This window comes from Gopherus flavomarginatus, chromosome 4 (assembly GCF_025201925.1).
Source record: "Gopherus flavomarginatus isolate rGopFla2 chromosome 4, rGopFla2.mat.asm, whole genome shotgun sequence".
In the NCBI taxonomy this organism is placed as follows: Eukaryota; Metazoa; Chordata; order Testudines; family Testudinidae; genus Gopherus; species Gopherus flavomarginatus.
This window is the reverse complement of record NC_066620.1, coordinates 136453006-136469751: the sequence shown is the minus strand read 5'-3', so window position 1 is coordinate 136469751 and position 16746 is coordinate 136453006. Positions and strand designations below refer to the sequence as shown.

Below are 16746 nucleotides of genomic sequence, written 5' to 3'. Positions count from 1 at the left end.
TCTGGGAAATTTCCCCATGTAGCCAAGACCCTTAGAAACCATGGTCACTGCACACGCATGCAGATAGAAAGACAGGGAAGTTCTGAGACAACAGCATCGTTCTATAACGTGGCAGGAAAGGTTTGATCCAACTCCTACTGAAGTTAATGAGCATCTTTCCATTGACTGTAATGGGAATCAGATCAACCAGTAGGATCAAGTCCTAAGAGATGTTATAACCACATCGTTTTCCTTCAGAGGGCAAGGCCATCAAGTCAGTCATGTTAATCTCTGTTGGTGTTACTCTGGATTCATACCAATGTCATGAGACCAGATTGTAAACTCTTTGGGGCACGGACAGTCTTTGTGTTCTGCATTTGTACAGCGCCTAGTACAATGAGCTCCTGGTCATCTGTCCTAGATGATACAATAATAGTGTCGCTCTAGGTTACAGTATCAGATCAGCTAAACCTAAAAATGAGAATCCCTAAGATCACTCCCTGTCTCCAGTGTGGTACTCTATGGCATGTTATACTAGGCGTCAACGCCTGCAGCCCTCACTTATGTGATGCTCAGGGGTGAAAATAATATAAAAGACATACCTGGTATGGGGGCCTGGCTCTGGACCTCCAGAAGGGGAGGGGCCTTGGGCAGAAGGGCCAGGAATGGGGTCAGCCTCCCCCAGCCAGCCCTTCCACACTGCCTGGCCCACACCGTCGGGGCTCTAGCAATGATTTAAAGGGCCTGGGGCTCCAGCTCCTGCTGCGGTAGTGGTGGCGGTGGCCAGGAGCCCTGGGCCTTTTTAAATCGCCAGGCCCTGGTACAACTACCCCTTTTGCGCCCCTCACACCCGTCGATGGCCCCGGGGAGGGGGCAAAAGGGGCAGCGACGTTAAAGTCAGCTGTGTATGGACTGATACCAGCAGCCACTTCTTACTGGTACGCTGTACCGGCCCACTTTCACCTCTGGGTAAGGTGACTCCTGTTGAACTCCCAGTGAGTTCTTGTCTGAATATAGACTAAGTTTTGCACTTAATCATAAGGATGATTTTTGTGTGCATGTGTTCAAAAAGGAGGCCTGCTCCTTAAACACAATGTGTCATATAATAAATTAGATTTACATTTTTGGGAACACAAAAAGGAAATAAATGCATAAAGTGACTCAAATATAAGTAATTATTGCTGAATGACAACTGTAATATATGCACACATTAGCTTTTTTTTCATTGAACACATTTAAAGGGACACCAACTTCACACTTGTAACAGTTTTTTTTTAAAGCAGATACAACTAATGCCTAAAATTACTGTAACTAAAAGAGTTTAAAGGGGGTAAAATATTTTTTCAGATTGTTTTCTTTGTGCATTTGATAACATGTTGCATACAGCCAGTTTCATACTTTCCCAGTAGAGTCAGTTAAGCCCAGAACCTGCAAACACCCACCCACAGGGACTACTCAGATGCTTAAAGTATGTGCATATTTGCAGGATCACAGCCTTAATTGTGAGTGTGACACATAGAGCAATAGTAGAAAGGGGAAAAAATTAAAAATATAAAAAAGTGTGATTGTAAACCAGGGGAATCAGAGATAGATGTAGTACCTGAAATTCACTTTTTTTTAAAAAAAACTTGCTAGATTTCAGTTTGATGGCATCTTTTTAACCTATACATATGTCACTCAACATTTTGTTGACAATTTCAAACCTCCTTCTAATTTATATGTCCTGCCCAGGGAGTGCAGATCCTATTAAACAGAATTAAAGTATCTGAACCGTAGGAGGGGAAAATAGCATAGAACAAGCCAATATTGAGGTTTGTCAGTGAAAAATCAAATACCATTTTGAAATGAACTACTAGTCAAGAGTATCTTTTAAATGGCCCAACATTAAATATTAAAAAAAAAACCCTATCAAAACTGTGTAAGTCAATAAATTCACTGTTCATTACGTTCATATCCAGTGACAGCCAAATAGAAACACACCTGGAATTTCTCACCCCGGTTCATCTGAGTTGATCGAAATTCAGGAGAATCTATAAAGGCACAGGGGTAAATATTATGCAGAAAATGCCCTCGATAGGAGACCTTCATTCTGATGATAAAAACATTTATTAGAACAACATATAAAAACAATAAGGTAGAATAACAATCTAAATTTGAATATGATTATTGACAATGATAATACAGAACTCAAAGTCACTGCATCCATGTCTCAGGGAATTTTCACCAAGCATCTGACCTAGTTCTCAGCCAAATAAACTAAGTTTTGTCAAAACTCTCATTGATTCTAAAGGGAGCAGTATCACTCCTTAAACCAGGCAACATGGTTTGAAATAATAAGGAGCTATGTGAAGAATGGATTTTGTTTTGTTTTGCTACCAATTCCAAACAAACAGCACTGTTGTGGGTCAAACAGAAAACAATTTTTTGGACATTTTTGGTGAATATTTTGTCTCAGTTTCAGCCATTTTAAAAAGCTTTTTATTTTTTTCATGAAAATTAAAGAGAAGCAATTGTCCAAAGAAAAATTTTGAAATGAAATTGTTTTGAAATGAAAAATTGAAACACTGTTGAGAAAAATGTCAAAATGAAAAGGTTTGGGTTATTTATTTATTTACTTGTTAGGGTTTATTTCCACTCCAACAACTCAACAAAGCCTACACAAATTCACTACACATTCCAGTGTTGTCGAATCTGCATATTTCACTGAAAAAAAGTTTTGGCCAAAAAAATTGCCCAGGTCTACCCGGAAGGCAGCTCCCAGTAGGCAGAATACTACATTTATCAGATGTCCTCTGAATACCTTGGGTTTGATCCACCCGTAAAGTGACATAGGGTGGATCAAACCCTAGGGAAAGAGGATTGATGTTGGTACCACAACTTACAAGGGAATATCAGCTTTAAACTCCAGCTAGAACTTATGAATCTAGCTAGAATTTATGAAGTTATGAATCAGTGCATCTCCAATCAGTTCCTGGCCAATGGGAGCTGCAGGGGCGGAGCCTGGGGGTGGAGGCAGCATGCAGAGCTGCCTATCCACATCTCCGCCTAGAAGCAGCAGGCACAGGTCACCACTTGGAGGGAGCCACTCGAGGTGAGCGTCCCCCCTGGATCTGGTACCCCAAAACCCCTTCCGTGCCCAACCTCTAACCTCCCTGCACTCTGAACCCCTCATGGCCATTCCTCCCCATGTCACCGCTTCCAGGGAGCCACGCAGAGCCAGGTAGGAAGCCTGGCGGCCCCGTGCCAACCGGACTATAAACCTGACTTTCTATGAAGATTAGAAATGTCAGTTTATAGTGCTTTCCAGCTGGTACAGGGCTGGATAACACAGCTTTTACTGTATATTGTGAACAATTATTTTTAAAATGACCTTCCTTTGAATTTGTTTTTTCATTCCACCATCATGCAATACACAAGACTTTCCCAAACTTTATGCAGCACATACTTTCCCTTTAGCAGGATACTTAGTCTATCATCAACTGAAGTTTTGTCCTCTGCAGCATATGCTTGACCTGTTTTTAAAGTCTGAATGTTGCAGAATTGTCCAGTTAATCTCTTGAACAGTTCTGGAGGTACATGGAGTGGTTCAAACATTCTCTTGTACAGACTACTGAACTCCTTCTCTATCTTGATCTGGAATGCAACAACAGTTATCATAAAGGAGAATGGGTCAAAGAAGAAACAGAAGTGCAAGATTATTTTTCAGTTCCACAGGTTCCTACGAAAGCTCACCATTTGCCAAAATGGTTGTAACTGAGATACTTCAGGTTTTGTCTAAATATAGGGCAGGAAAGAACTGGCATCTGTCCACAAAGGTTGACTCTTAGATGGTGACCACAGCACTCATTTATGCAGAGCTAAAATTGGGTCAAGATGGTATGCTGGCACTTTAAGCATCTTTTCCATACCAGTAGAATTTGAATTGATTTAAACAGTCACTCTGGATTTACACTGCCGTAAGAGCAAATAGAGTTTGGCCAGAAAGGCATCTGGAACATCAGGACCCCTGTGTCTTTCACTATGCATCCCTGCCTCAGGACAGAATGAGGGAGCACCTTTGATCCTTCATATTCATGGCTTGTAAGCAGAGGGAGAGCAGGCCTGCAAGCCCTGAAAACAGAGCCAGCATGCCGAAATCCACCATAAGTATGTCATGAATAAGGAAGAAGTCATTGCCAGATGAACATCCCACTCTTGGGAGACCACCCAAACTTCAGCTGCAGGGAAGAGGGAAAGGAAGCTGGCTGAAATCCTAAGCCTGAAAGTATTTCCTGAATGAAAGCAACTGGGAAGGAGATAGCAGTTAGTGCTTTGGGTCCTTGTCTACCCCAAAACACAGGAAAGCTTGAGCAGAAGTCTGCTTGGTGGTGGAGCAGGACACACAGATGAAGGGTGTGGACATGAGAGAATAAAAAAAGGAAGTAAATATATTCAGAATGAAAAATAAAGAAAAAATTATAAACAAAATTATAGGTGGGGCTGGTAGCACCACCTATTATTAATGTTGCCCAATTTCAGTCACTAATAACTTTGCCAAACTTTGTTGTGGAAAATTTCATCCAAAACAGGTCAGTCATTTCCAAGAATGAGACTAAGGAAAATAAAATTATTTTTCAATGTTAAAAATATTCCAGTGACCTTTTCATTGGAAAGGTCCCTATGCTTTGGAATAGGGACTTTAAATTTGACACAGAGGTGGCCTTTGTGTTAGGGATGCGCTTTTTGCCATCACTGTGAAAATCCGTCCAAATTTGGTCACGTTATATTTCTGAAAGTCACATTTGCACATGTTTAGTTGAAATTTTCTACAGCTTAACAGCAAAAAGTCTTGAAAGATTCTGTCCTCCCTGAGCATGCTCGAGGCCTGTCACAGCTCCTTGTGCTGACCAGATAACATATGTGCCAGTCCCACAAAGCAGTGGAGCATGTTCCAGTCCAGGGCCAAAGCTAGGCTTTTAGCTACGGCTGCTAGGGTTTGTCCAGGCACTGGCACTGAGAACAGGGAAGTGGTCTCTCCTGTGCTCTCAGTGACCCCCACCCCCTACTCTATTGGCACCCAGGCAACATAGTGGAAGGAATAGTCTGATTCTAATGCAGAGGGGACAACAGCCAGACATAGGGTATTGTGAGTGAGAGCCAGGGAGTAGACTGGGACATGGAGCAGGGTGGAGACTGGGACTGGCTGGGCAATGAGCCCGAGAACCTGTAGGGATGGGAAGGAATAGGGATGCTGGTGAGAAAGATCTGACAAGAAATCAGGGTGTATCTGACTGGGCAAAGCAACCAGGACAAGGAACCAGGGGAGATGAGGACACTGAGAATGGATAAGAACCCTGGGGAGGGAGATTGGGACTGGGAGCATTGGGTCCTATGGAGGCATGGGGAACACAGGCAGGGGAGTACTGGAGAAACACAGAGACAGACTGTGGGGGAGGAGAGAAATCTGGGACTGGATGGACGAGGAGACTAGGAATGGGAAAAGGGGGGGGCCTGGGGCTGGGACCAGAAGCCTCTTAGAAGTGGAGACTGGAACTGACTAGATGAGGAGAATGAAACTGGGATACAGAGGACTGGGGCAGAGACAAGGGGAGGAGGATTCATGGAGGTGATGGGACAGAAGGGACAAAAGAGATCAAGCTTGGGGGGAAATGAGCAGAAGTGCCAGTGCCCACTGCAGCACACATTCCTCCAGAGTCTGCAATGGAACCCATGATCCCTATCCCTAAGTCTTACCATGACTATGCTGTCAGCAAATATCTTTGAAACCCACTGGCAAAGTGTCCCATCCCCCTCTACTGCTAGTCCACATAGAGGATAACAACCTAGTACTGCTATCAGTTATTCTGTTTGCTCAAGCAGCAGAGGTCTGTGCTAATGATCCATGTGGGTGTCAATATAATGCCACATGAAAGAACTTCCATTTTTCAGTTTGCTTTTTTAAATATCTAGAAAATTACACATAAAAATTATGTTAAAACAACTTTATTAAGGATGCAAAGTCAGGCCCTGAAAAGTTAAGAAAGGCCAGAATTAACATTGCCTGTGCACCTTTAATCTGGCCTCCTTGGCATATGTATTATGATACAGCTATTAAATTCCTGAAAGAGGGTGCTGGAATGGAAATGCGCAGGCAAGATTAACGATAAGGTTGTTAGCACTCAAGCTACAGTAACTATGTTTGTATGAGACTCAGATTTTCAATTCCCCCAGCCCTGCTGCACATTGTAGTTCTTAACAACTAAAAGGGGCCTACGCACAAGCAAAGCAAAGCTTCAATTTAAACATACGTGGTAGGGAGAAGCGTGCTAGGGATCATAATAGATCATCAATCACAGAATCCCCGAAGGTTGCTAATATCTGCATATAGGTTCTGTGCAACTATGAGGTTAGATAGACTGATTGCAATCGACATATCTTCTCCAGTCAGTCCCTCCTTTGTGTCAGCAATTCTAACTTAATGCTGTGTATCTCCCTGCATGTGATCTTACCAGTTTACAGACAGGGTCAAATTTTATTCTTAGATGTGTATGTGCAGCCACCGTGGACTGAGTTGGGAATTACACAAGCATTTGTGAGGGCAAAACTGACTAAAGGAAAACAAAACAAAGTTTAGAGCTTTCATGATCTAATATGTAAATGTCTAAGCAAAAAGCAGACCTAACCGAAGTGCTATTTTTAAAATGAGTGATAAGGTGGGAGGTATTATTCTACTTTGTGAGCCCTCCCTTTCAGTATTAGCAGTATTCACCCTAACCTAAGTTAAGCACCGTTGACTGCTTCAGCAGTCATCATTACGGGCCCTTTTCCAAATGAACCATATGGGTAGGTATAAGTTTTGCTCTGTGATAGATGAAGCATTCTGGAGTACTGCCAAAGCCTCGAGCCAGAGCGCTGCAGAGGCACTGATTAGAATCTTTTAGCTTCTGAATTAGAGTGAGGTTCTAAAAGGAACCATGTAGGTAAAGCCTCAATAAGCCAAAACCACAGAAGTCATATTTTGGTCAGGAAAGAATCCATTGTTTTTTCCACAGACTACATTTAATGAAATAAATATTTAACTGAAAATATCTATCAATTATTCATTCTGCAATACAGCTTGATTTTTAATTGTTTTTCCATTCTTTCTTCTTTCTAGATTATGTGATGTGTGAGGCTGAGGAAATAAAAAGGATTCTGGGTGGTGGTTGATAATTGCCGCTAGAAAGTCTCATTCAAAAATTATTTTCTAACATCTTCTTTGCTACCTTCTGTGGTGATGTTTAAAACCACCAATTTTCAGGTTCATAGTAAAAGCAAAGTTACATTCACAGCAACTACAAAGAGTGGAGTAAGTAGCAGATGTTGCATCTACAAGAAGGGTTATTGCTCATAATGTATAATGAAGACTACACATATATTGTCTGGCATATGTTTTCTTGTTTCCATTTAATTTTATGGTATTTTTAAAAATTCACATAATGGATGTGTTTATCACAAGGTATTTAGAATCTGATTTTCAGAGGCACTGAGCATCCATTGCTCCCACTGACTACAACTGCAGTTATGGGTGCACAGAACTACTGAAAAATTGGACCCTTAGGGTCCAATTCCTCATTGTGCTATTGCCTCTCTTCACTTGCTAAGTTAACACAAAGGGGCAGGTGGGAAATTATCCTTTCTACTGGGAGCTCCTTATGCTAGATGGAGAGTCAACTCTACCAGGTCTGTACCACCTCATTGGCAGTTCTGAGAATAGGGGAAGCAGGACCAGTGTGGCTCCCTTAACAACACCACTGCAGCAGAGGCACAACTTTGGTATCCCTGACTACTGCCTCCACACATTAACCCCTGCAGCCCCTTTGACCCTATGCCAGTGCAGCAATAATTGCCCCATAATTAGCACATAAAAAATAAATAAAGCCACAGAGGAGAAATATATATTTTATTCCAATTCACTCCTGATTTAATTCTACTGATTTTAATGGACTTGGACCAAGGATGACTCCATATATTCTATTCCCTCTTGCTTCCCCCCTCCCCGCCACTCCCCATCTCCTCTTTCCCTCCCCAATTTTTGCATTACCATAAAGCAAACCCCGAACAATGCTGAGAAAACAAAATGAGTAGATATTAAAAAGGTATCTGTAACATTTTCTTAAGGCTCCTAAGTCACTGGAGCACTAGGTCCCATTGTTTTTCTTCCCAATATGACATTGTTGCTTTAGAAAGTTTAGCCAATGAGGTCGGGACAGCAAAGTCCACTTAAAATGCGCTGTGACCATGGGATCTCCCCACAAATTGACAGCAAACATCACAGCTGATTTTTAGGACTCTTCAAATTTGTTCTTAGGAGGTTGTACACTCAAACCCTGTGTACACCCTGCCAAAAGCCGCAGGTATCACAGGCCTGAGGAAGCTAAGCCTCCCTACACAGCTTGGTGTGGCCCCACCCCGGCTCTGCACCCAGTTCCCTGCCTGCTTCCAGTTCCCACTCTTCCAATGGGGCTCGGGCTGGACCCAGGACTTGGGGTATCTAGGGCCACACCGCCCACCCCGGTGCTGGAGCCACATCATCCACCCAGTGCTGCGGGTGGAGGTAGCTGAGGCTATGCAGCCCCCTTGGGACTGAGGGCCATGGTGGAGGTGCTCTGGGCTCATTTAGTGGGGGGAAGGGGCAAAAGATGTGGGACTTCAAACAGAATGGGAGGGGCTGGGGGCTAGCTTCCCACAATGAACAGTTCACACATGGCCCCTGGTCCTGCTGAATTATGGGGCATCTTCAGGTACAGATATTTTTATTGAATGAAGTTATGAAAAATCACTACAGTATTCCTGGAGGTAGTAGTGTAGATATTAAGTATGTTTTGTGCTGCTCCTACATTGGACTATTTCAATTTGCTGCAGAGTTTTATAGTGACAATACATTATGGTCCTGGGAAAGGTTTTGGTAGAAGGGATAAAGGAATTTGGGTCAGATTTTAGTCACTCAAGTCAGAGTTAAAGTTTTTACTGCTATTTTAATCCTGGCCCTTTGCATACATCTGTTGCAAGGAGGTCTTTTGTTACTTTATCATATAATACAGTGGTTCTCTGTGTTTTCAATACCAGGATCTACCACCCTCCCCCCACACCCTCTCTAATCTAATAGAAGGGTAAGATAGTCATGACATGCGTTAGTGACACCTCTGGGGGTTATGACATCCATGTTGGGAGCCTATAACATAATACATATGAAAATTATTTGTGTAGGTGCTTAGATACAGTAATGGGTGTGGCATAACAGACAGAATATCCAAGTTTATAGGCAAAGGTGCTGTTTTGTCATAGTATCGTATCCTGAAGGCCATGTATAAACAGATCAATAAAGAAAGGTTTTCTAAAATAATTGTGCAAGCATCTCAGACAGAACAGTAAGAAACAAATATGCCTACTCCCTTTTTAAAAATCTCTTCAATTTTAAGGCAATGGGCAATAGTGACTGATTATGCTTCTAGACAAAGCTAGATAAAGCTTTACTTTATCCCAAGTATATTCCTGTAATTTCTCTTTGATTGGACTTTATATTGTACAAAATCTACGTGAGCAAAAAAAGAATTTTCCCTTTTTCTTTCTAAGTCTAAATGTTTCTGCAGTCAGGACTAGCTATTTAAAAATTTATGGTCACACACACAAAAAAAGGAAACATTCCTGTGGTCCACTGGAGCCATGGAATAGGCACATTTCAACCCTTAGCCCCACCCATCCATTGAATTTGTGTACATGCAGAATGGAAAGATATCAGGTGGCAGGATGGATAAAGGAATGGGGATTCCCAAGGATCCTGGCCTCCAACCTCAGTGGCTGTGCTCAAGTCTCTTGACTGACTCCTGTTCTACACTACTCTGCAGACTCTTCAAGATTTATTGGCTCACCCCCCTGGCTGTTCCCTTTGATTCTATGGAGGGGAGTCACAGGGTGCACAGCAGAGTTTGGGCAGCTTTAACTTTGCTGATTTGACCTGCAAATTATCCCCATGCTCCAAAACTGGTTAAAGGCAGGAATCATGTCACTGAATGCGGCTCTTCTGTCACCCTGCCCACTTTTTCCCCTGCCCATTCCTGGGCATCTCAGATATTTGATAGAGAAGGGAGTAGTATTTCGCTTATTACTTTTTCCCATCTGCAGGGTCTGACCATGAGGGTTTTTTGTGGAATTTACTTCCCTCTGCAAGGCAAGAGAGGACACAGGGTATTTTTGTATGAATGGATTGCAAGAAGAACATTAAAGTTGTTTGTATATGGACACCTACACTTATTTCCATGTTTATAAAGAGCCAAAATATACTCTACATCTCCTCCGCACCAGTACACAAGATACTTCTGGGTTTAAACTAAGCAGGAGAAGTTTTATCCCCATAGAGGTCATACCTTATTTTCCAGGAATGATTAGTTATGGATGTCCACCTTGAAATATGTGGACCTGATTTTCAGAAGTTTTGAGCACCTCCCCTCTGAAAAATCTGGCCCCTTTGAAATGCTCCAGTTGTGCATCCAAAAAAAAAAATCACTAATCACTTTTGAAATTTATGTCCTTTTCATTTAGATAAAAAAGCCTGACCAAAAACAAAAAATGTTTTAAAATGGTAGTACTATATCAGACAGTGATACACAAACAATCAGGCTAAAATCATGCTAATGGTAGCTGGTACCTGCTGGGGTTGATAACTGACCCACCCGGGAAAAGCTCCAATAGAATTCAATGGGAGGCTTGCCTAAGGACAGCCACAAGACTTTGTAGTGACTATACTCTTTACATACCGGTCTTCTCTTGTACAGTAAATATACAAAATGCAAGAAGTTAAGAACCAAGAACACCGAATTCCAGATCATTATATCCAAGGCACAACGGTACAGCATAGCCCAGATGATAAAAAGTACACATCCTGTCAAAAATAAAATAGGAAGTTAAATGATACTGATCAATAATGTATAAAAATATTTCTCCCAGATTTTATATACACACACACACTTCATTCTTTTAATACAGATCCCTATTTTAGATTACAGTGATTATGTTCAGAAGTGATGCATTTCCCAAGTTTCAGAGATAGGTAATATGGATCAAGATAAGCAATGCTGTATTAAATGCAAGTGTAACAGTTAATTTTGTTTAGTTACAAGAAGCATTTTAACTAAAACACAACTGCTTCATATAGCTGGCATTACACTGATTTGAGACAAAAAATGATAAGCATTCATTTCTAAGGCTGAAGCTTGTAGACAAACAAGACATGAATAAGCAAGCACTATTTGCCTGGAGCTCCCTAAATGCCATCCACAGAGATTTTCAGTTTTAAAAGAAACACCACCATAATATGTTATGAATCTGGCTTCCTGCTGTGAATTATGACATTGTTCAAGATATCATAGGTTAAGAAAATAGAATTTTCAAATACTAATTCCTCCTCTCTGATTAGTGAGAGCTGTTAAACAAGATAAAGTTCTTAATTATGCATCTCTTAGAAAGTTACTCTTTCAAGTTGCCATCTCAGCTTGAAAAATTCATACTCCACATGTCTGCCAGTTCACAATTCAAACTAGAGCCCAAATCAGTGAACCCTCCACATGCAGAACTCCTGTTGATTTTAATGAGAGTTCAACAGATAAAAGGTCTTGCAAAAATTGAGGTTCCTGGCCATTAGAGAAACTCATTTTGGTAAAATAGCCTTTTGTAAGTGTGAAAAAAGATATGGAACAATTACTGTAAAATTCTTAATACAAGCAACATAAAGGTCTGGTAATTAAAATCGATTTTCTCAAACACTGAACATGTTCTATTATACTTATGACCCTGTAAGGTGTATTTCTGAGAAATATCACTTTTGTTATTTTTACAATATAGAACTTCTATACTGTAAAAACAACAAAAGTGATATCTCTCAAAAATACACCTTACAGGGTCATAACTTTTCACAACACTTCGGCAATGGGCCATGAAGACTTTGGTTCTACATACAGTACAATGGCATAGAGAAAGTTCAGGAACCTTGTAAGTGATTTAGGTTAAGACTTTACGAACATAGTTTGGCCTCACTCAAATCATGTTTGAACTCTTCCTAACAATGCAGCTGAAAACAAGGTTTTGGCATCACCTACTATCATGAGGTGCTTACAATACTTCAGTGGTAAAAACCTAGCCCTATTCAAGTCAATGGCAAAACCCCTTTTGACATCAGTGAGTCCTGGATTTCACCCTAGCTTTAAAGCTAACACTATTTCTAAACTAGCAGCAAATGAAATGCTAGAACAAAGAGAAGCATCCATTCTTAATGCTTTCAGATAATGTAAGAGAGCAGGAGAACTCTACTTTCTCAGAGCACTTAAGATTGCCAAGTGTGTTGTACTGCATGGTTCTGAATCCAACTACTTCTTTATTAAATACAATAGTCCAGATGTTAGTCAGGGCATTTAAGGTGGTTAATAATGAATCAGGCTAAGACTCCAATCGTAAATTTCTTTGACTATTGGAAAAAGGAAATGCTAGTTAGCTCTTTGCATTACAGTAGTATTAGACTTGGAATATTATTAATTATTTGTATTTCCATAATGGCCTATCATGAAACAGAACCCCCTTCCACTAGGTGCTGTATGAACAGAATTGGGAAAAAAAATCCCTGTCCCAAAGAATTTACAATCTAAGTATAACATAAGAGTAAACATGTGGAGACAAGCAGGGGGGTGTAAGGAAAGAATGAGATAATATTAGCCAGCACGATAGGCAGCAGTCTTAGCATGCCAGAAGCTAATGGTTGTCCAGTTTTTGCAGGCTTCATAGAAAAGGAGAGTTTTAAGGAGGCATTAGAAGGATAATGAGTTAGTTTTGCAGATGTTTAGAAGAAGCTCCTCCCAAGCAGGTAGGACAGCATGGGAGAAAGCACAAAGATACTTGTTTGAAAATGTTGTAAGTGGGCAATGGAGGCTAGCATCACAGATAGATGGGACTGAATATTTCAGTAGAAAATGAAAGATGACAGGCAGGCTTTGATTAGCTGTGAAGGGTTTTGAAAGTGACAAGTGGATTATCTTTGATGCAAAGTATGGTCAAAGCAACGGGCTAGGAAAATTATCTTTGCAGCATCACTTGAATGAATGAGTAGAGCAAGCCTGCACTTGTCAAGGCCAATGACAACTGCAGAGATGTTGCAGTAATCAAGAAGCAAGATAATAGCCTGGATAAGCGTTTTAGATGTGTGAGTGTATAGGAAAGACCATATCTTAGAAATGTTACGCAAAATGAATCCGCAAGATTTAGACGTAGCCTGGACATGAAGACCTAGAGAGAGGTTGGAGAGGATGCCACAGTATGGGCCAGAGCAACAGGCAGGATGGTGGTGTGATCTACAGTGACCAAGTAAGGAGGTAATGGGATGGTAGGGGGAGTTAAGATGAAGAGATCTGTTTTAGCAATGTTCAGCTTGAGTGGAAAGCTAGTCCTCCTCAAGAAAATATATTTACTAATATGTTCACGCTTCACTCCCATTTTAAGAAGAGCTGGGGCTAGTCACTACATGAAGCTCTCCAAAGAAAACTTAACTATTGTAGATGTAGCTGGTATTTACTATTATATCAGTGGTCTGAGAGCGCAAGAGATTTATATTGTAGAAGTACAAGTTTATCTTGCTATAATTTAAATTGAGCTCTACTTTTTTTCCATTTACTCATAACAAAAAATTTTGAGGCCAATTTTTTTCCATATTTTGTCCAAGCATATATTTTTTTCTTATAAGTTAAGAGAGTGGAGAAAGACAAAGAAAGGGAAAACAAAACAAAATAGCCCACACCACATAAACAAACCCTACCCTTCCACACACAGGCAGATGTTTCAGCAACTGCATAGATGCTCAAAATTCTGTATGCAGTTGTTGTGGAGTTTTATGAGACTAGGTCTGTATTACCTTATCCAAGTAAGTTCTGCAATGTCAGAGTGTTGACCAGGCCCCAAATCATGCTAAAACACACCTCCAACAAAATAAAACAACAATTAAAATATGTTGAAATACCACCAAGGAAGACAAGTGAGTCCAGGACAATACCTTCTATTAGGGCTGTCAATTAATCACAGTTAACTCATGCTATTAACTCAAACAAATAATCAGTGTTTTAATTGCGCTGTTAAACAATAGACTACCAATTGAAATGTATTAAATATTCTGGATGTTTTTCTACATTTTCATATATATTGTATTGTGTGGTAATTAAAATCAAAGTGTTTATTATTTTTATTACAAATATTTGCACAGTAAAAGAAAAAATATTTTTCAATTCACCTCATCCAAGTACTGTAGTGCAATCCTTGTTGTGAAAGTGCAATTTACAAATGTAGATTTTTGGTTACATAACTGCACTCAAAAAGAAAACATGTAGGCTCTGAAATTTTATAAGTCCACTCAGTCCTACTTCTTGTTCAGCCAATCGCTAAGACAAACAAGTTTGTTTACATTTACAGGCTATAATACTGCCCTCTTCTTATTTACAATGTCACCAGAATGTGAGAACAGGCATTTGCATGGCACTTCTATGGCTGGCATTGCAAGGTATTTATATGCCAGATATGCTAAACATTCATATGCCCCTTCCTGCTTTGGCCACCATTCCAGAGGACATGCCTCCATGCTGATGACTCTCATTAAAAAAAATAACGTGTTAATTAAATCTGTGACTGAACTCCTTGGGGGAGAATTGTACGTCTCCTGCTCTGTTTTACCTACATTCTGCCATATATTTCATGCTATAGCAGTCTTGGATGATGACCCAGCACATGTTCATTTTAAGAACACATTCACTGAAGATTTCACAAAACACAAAGAAGGTACCAATGTGAGATTTCTAACCAATCCAAGATTTACGAATCTGAAGTGCCTTCCAAAATTTGAGAAGGACAATGTGTGGAATATGCTTTCAGAAGTCGTAAAAGAGCAACACTCCAATGTGGAAGCTACAGAACCCAAACCACCAAAAAAGAAAATCAACCTTCTGCTAAGGGGGAATCTGACTCAGATGATGAAAGTGAACATGCGTCAGTCTGCACTGCTTTGGATTGTTATTGAGCAGAACCCATCATCAGCATGGACTCTCATCCTCTGGAACGGTGGTTGAAGTATGAAGGGACATATGAATCTTTAGTGCATCTGCCCGTAAATATCTTGTGACGCCAGCTACAACAATGCCATTCAAACACCTGTTCTCACTTTCAGGTGACATTGAAAACAAGAGGTGGGCAGCATTTTCTCCTGCAAATGTAAACAAACTTGTTTGTCTTAACCGATTGGCTAAATAAGAAGTAGGACTGAGTGGACTTGCAGGCTCTAAAATTTTAGATTGCATTCAAAACTAAAATTTTGTGTACATAATTCTACATTTGTAAGTTCAAGTTTCATGATAAAGAGATTGCACGACAGTACTTTTATTAGGTGAATTGAAAAATACTCTCTCTTGTTTTTGAGAGTGCAAATACTTGTAATATAAAGAGTACTGCACATTTTTTATTCTGTGCTGTAATTGAAATCAACATATTTGAAAATGTAGAAAACATCCAAAAATATTTAAATAAATGGTATTATTGTTTAATCGTGAGATTAATTTTTTTAATCACTTGACAGACCTACTTTCTATTGGTCAGTAAATGGAATTTCAGCCACAATAAAGTTGTAAAAAGTAAATTTTGTTTGGCTTACCCATAGCAAGCAAGCCTCGCAGGAAAATCATATGGAAATTCAAAGTGGTTGGAATAACCAATCCAACTGCAAAACAAATATTTGCCACATGAAAAACCAGATGATGAACCTCACTCCAGTTTTCACACGCAGTCTCATTGACAGGTACAAGGGTGGCATTTTTGAAATCTGGTATAAAACCTAATGGAGTCATGGTGAATGAATTGATTTCTGTAGTATTCATCTTGAAGAATCCTATAAAAATACAAAAGAGGCATTAAGAGTAATGAGCAGCAATACAACGGAAAAACAAGTGATTTGGTCATGGGACTTAGAGGTATATTCATTCCTTCATGGGCATACATATTTCTCCTGAATACGAACAAAAATTCTACACATAATTCAAAAGTTAACCTAAGTCCCTACATACAGTTGCCAACATTCTAATGGCACAAAACTGAACACCCTTGCCCCACCGCTTTCCGTAGGCCCCGTCCCTTTCCTTCTACAAGGCCCCACCCCCTGCTCACTCCATCCCCCCTCCCTGTCGCTCGCTCTACCCCACCCTCACACACTCACTCATTTTCACCAGGCTCGGGCAGGGGGGTGGGGTGCAGGAGGGGGTGAGGGCTCCAATTGGGAATACAGGCTCTGGGGTGGGGCCAGAAATGAGGGCTCAGGGTGCAGGAGGGAGCTCTGGGCTGGAGGAGGGGGTTGGGTTGTGGGAAGGGATGAGGGGTGCATTCTCTGGGCGGTGCTTATCTCAGGTGGCTCACAGAAGCAATCGGCATGTCCAGTTCCTAGGTTCAGGAGTGGCCAGGTTCAGGGGTGGCCAGGCAGCTCTACGCCCTGTCGCTGCACACAAGTGCTGCTCCTGCAGCTCACATTGGTCAAGGCTCCTGACCAATGGGAGCTGTGGATCCAGCGCTCGAGGTGTGAGCAGCATGCAGAGTGCACATCTGCCTAGGAGCCCAGAGACATGTTACCATTTCCGAGGAGCTGTGTGGAACCAGGTAGGGAGTCTGCCAGCCACACCAACTTCACTTTTAACGGCCTGGTCAGCAGTGCTGACCGGATCCTCCAGGGTCCCTTGTCCA

The 16746-nt window shown here is 41.0% G+C and overlaps 1 protein-coding gene across 2 annotated transcripts in view; it reads right to left on the bottom strand.

Moving 5' to 3' along the window:
* The window catches only part of BVES (blood vessel epicardial substance), a 37025-nt gene extending 21125 nt beyond the window's left edge, over positions 1-15900 (bottom strand). For both annotated transcript variants that reach the window (XM_050949325.1, XM_050949326.1), the window contains exons 1-4: positions 15671-15900; positions 10755-10879; positions 3425-3612; positions 1960-2068 (exon numbers count right to left, since the gene is read on the bottom strand). In XM_050949325.1, the coding sequence (XP_050805282.1) occupies positions 1960-2068; positions 3425-3612; positions 10755-10879; positions 15671-15893 (645 nt within the window). In that variant the 5' untranslated portion in view covers positions 15894-15900. The remainder of the gene's footprint in view (positions 1-1959; positions 2069-3424; positions 3613-10754; positions 10880-15670) is intronic.
* Positions 15901-16746: the final 846 nt, after the last annotated feature.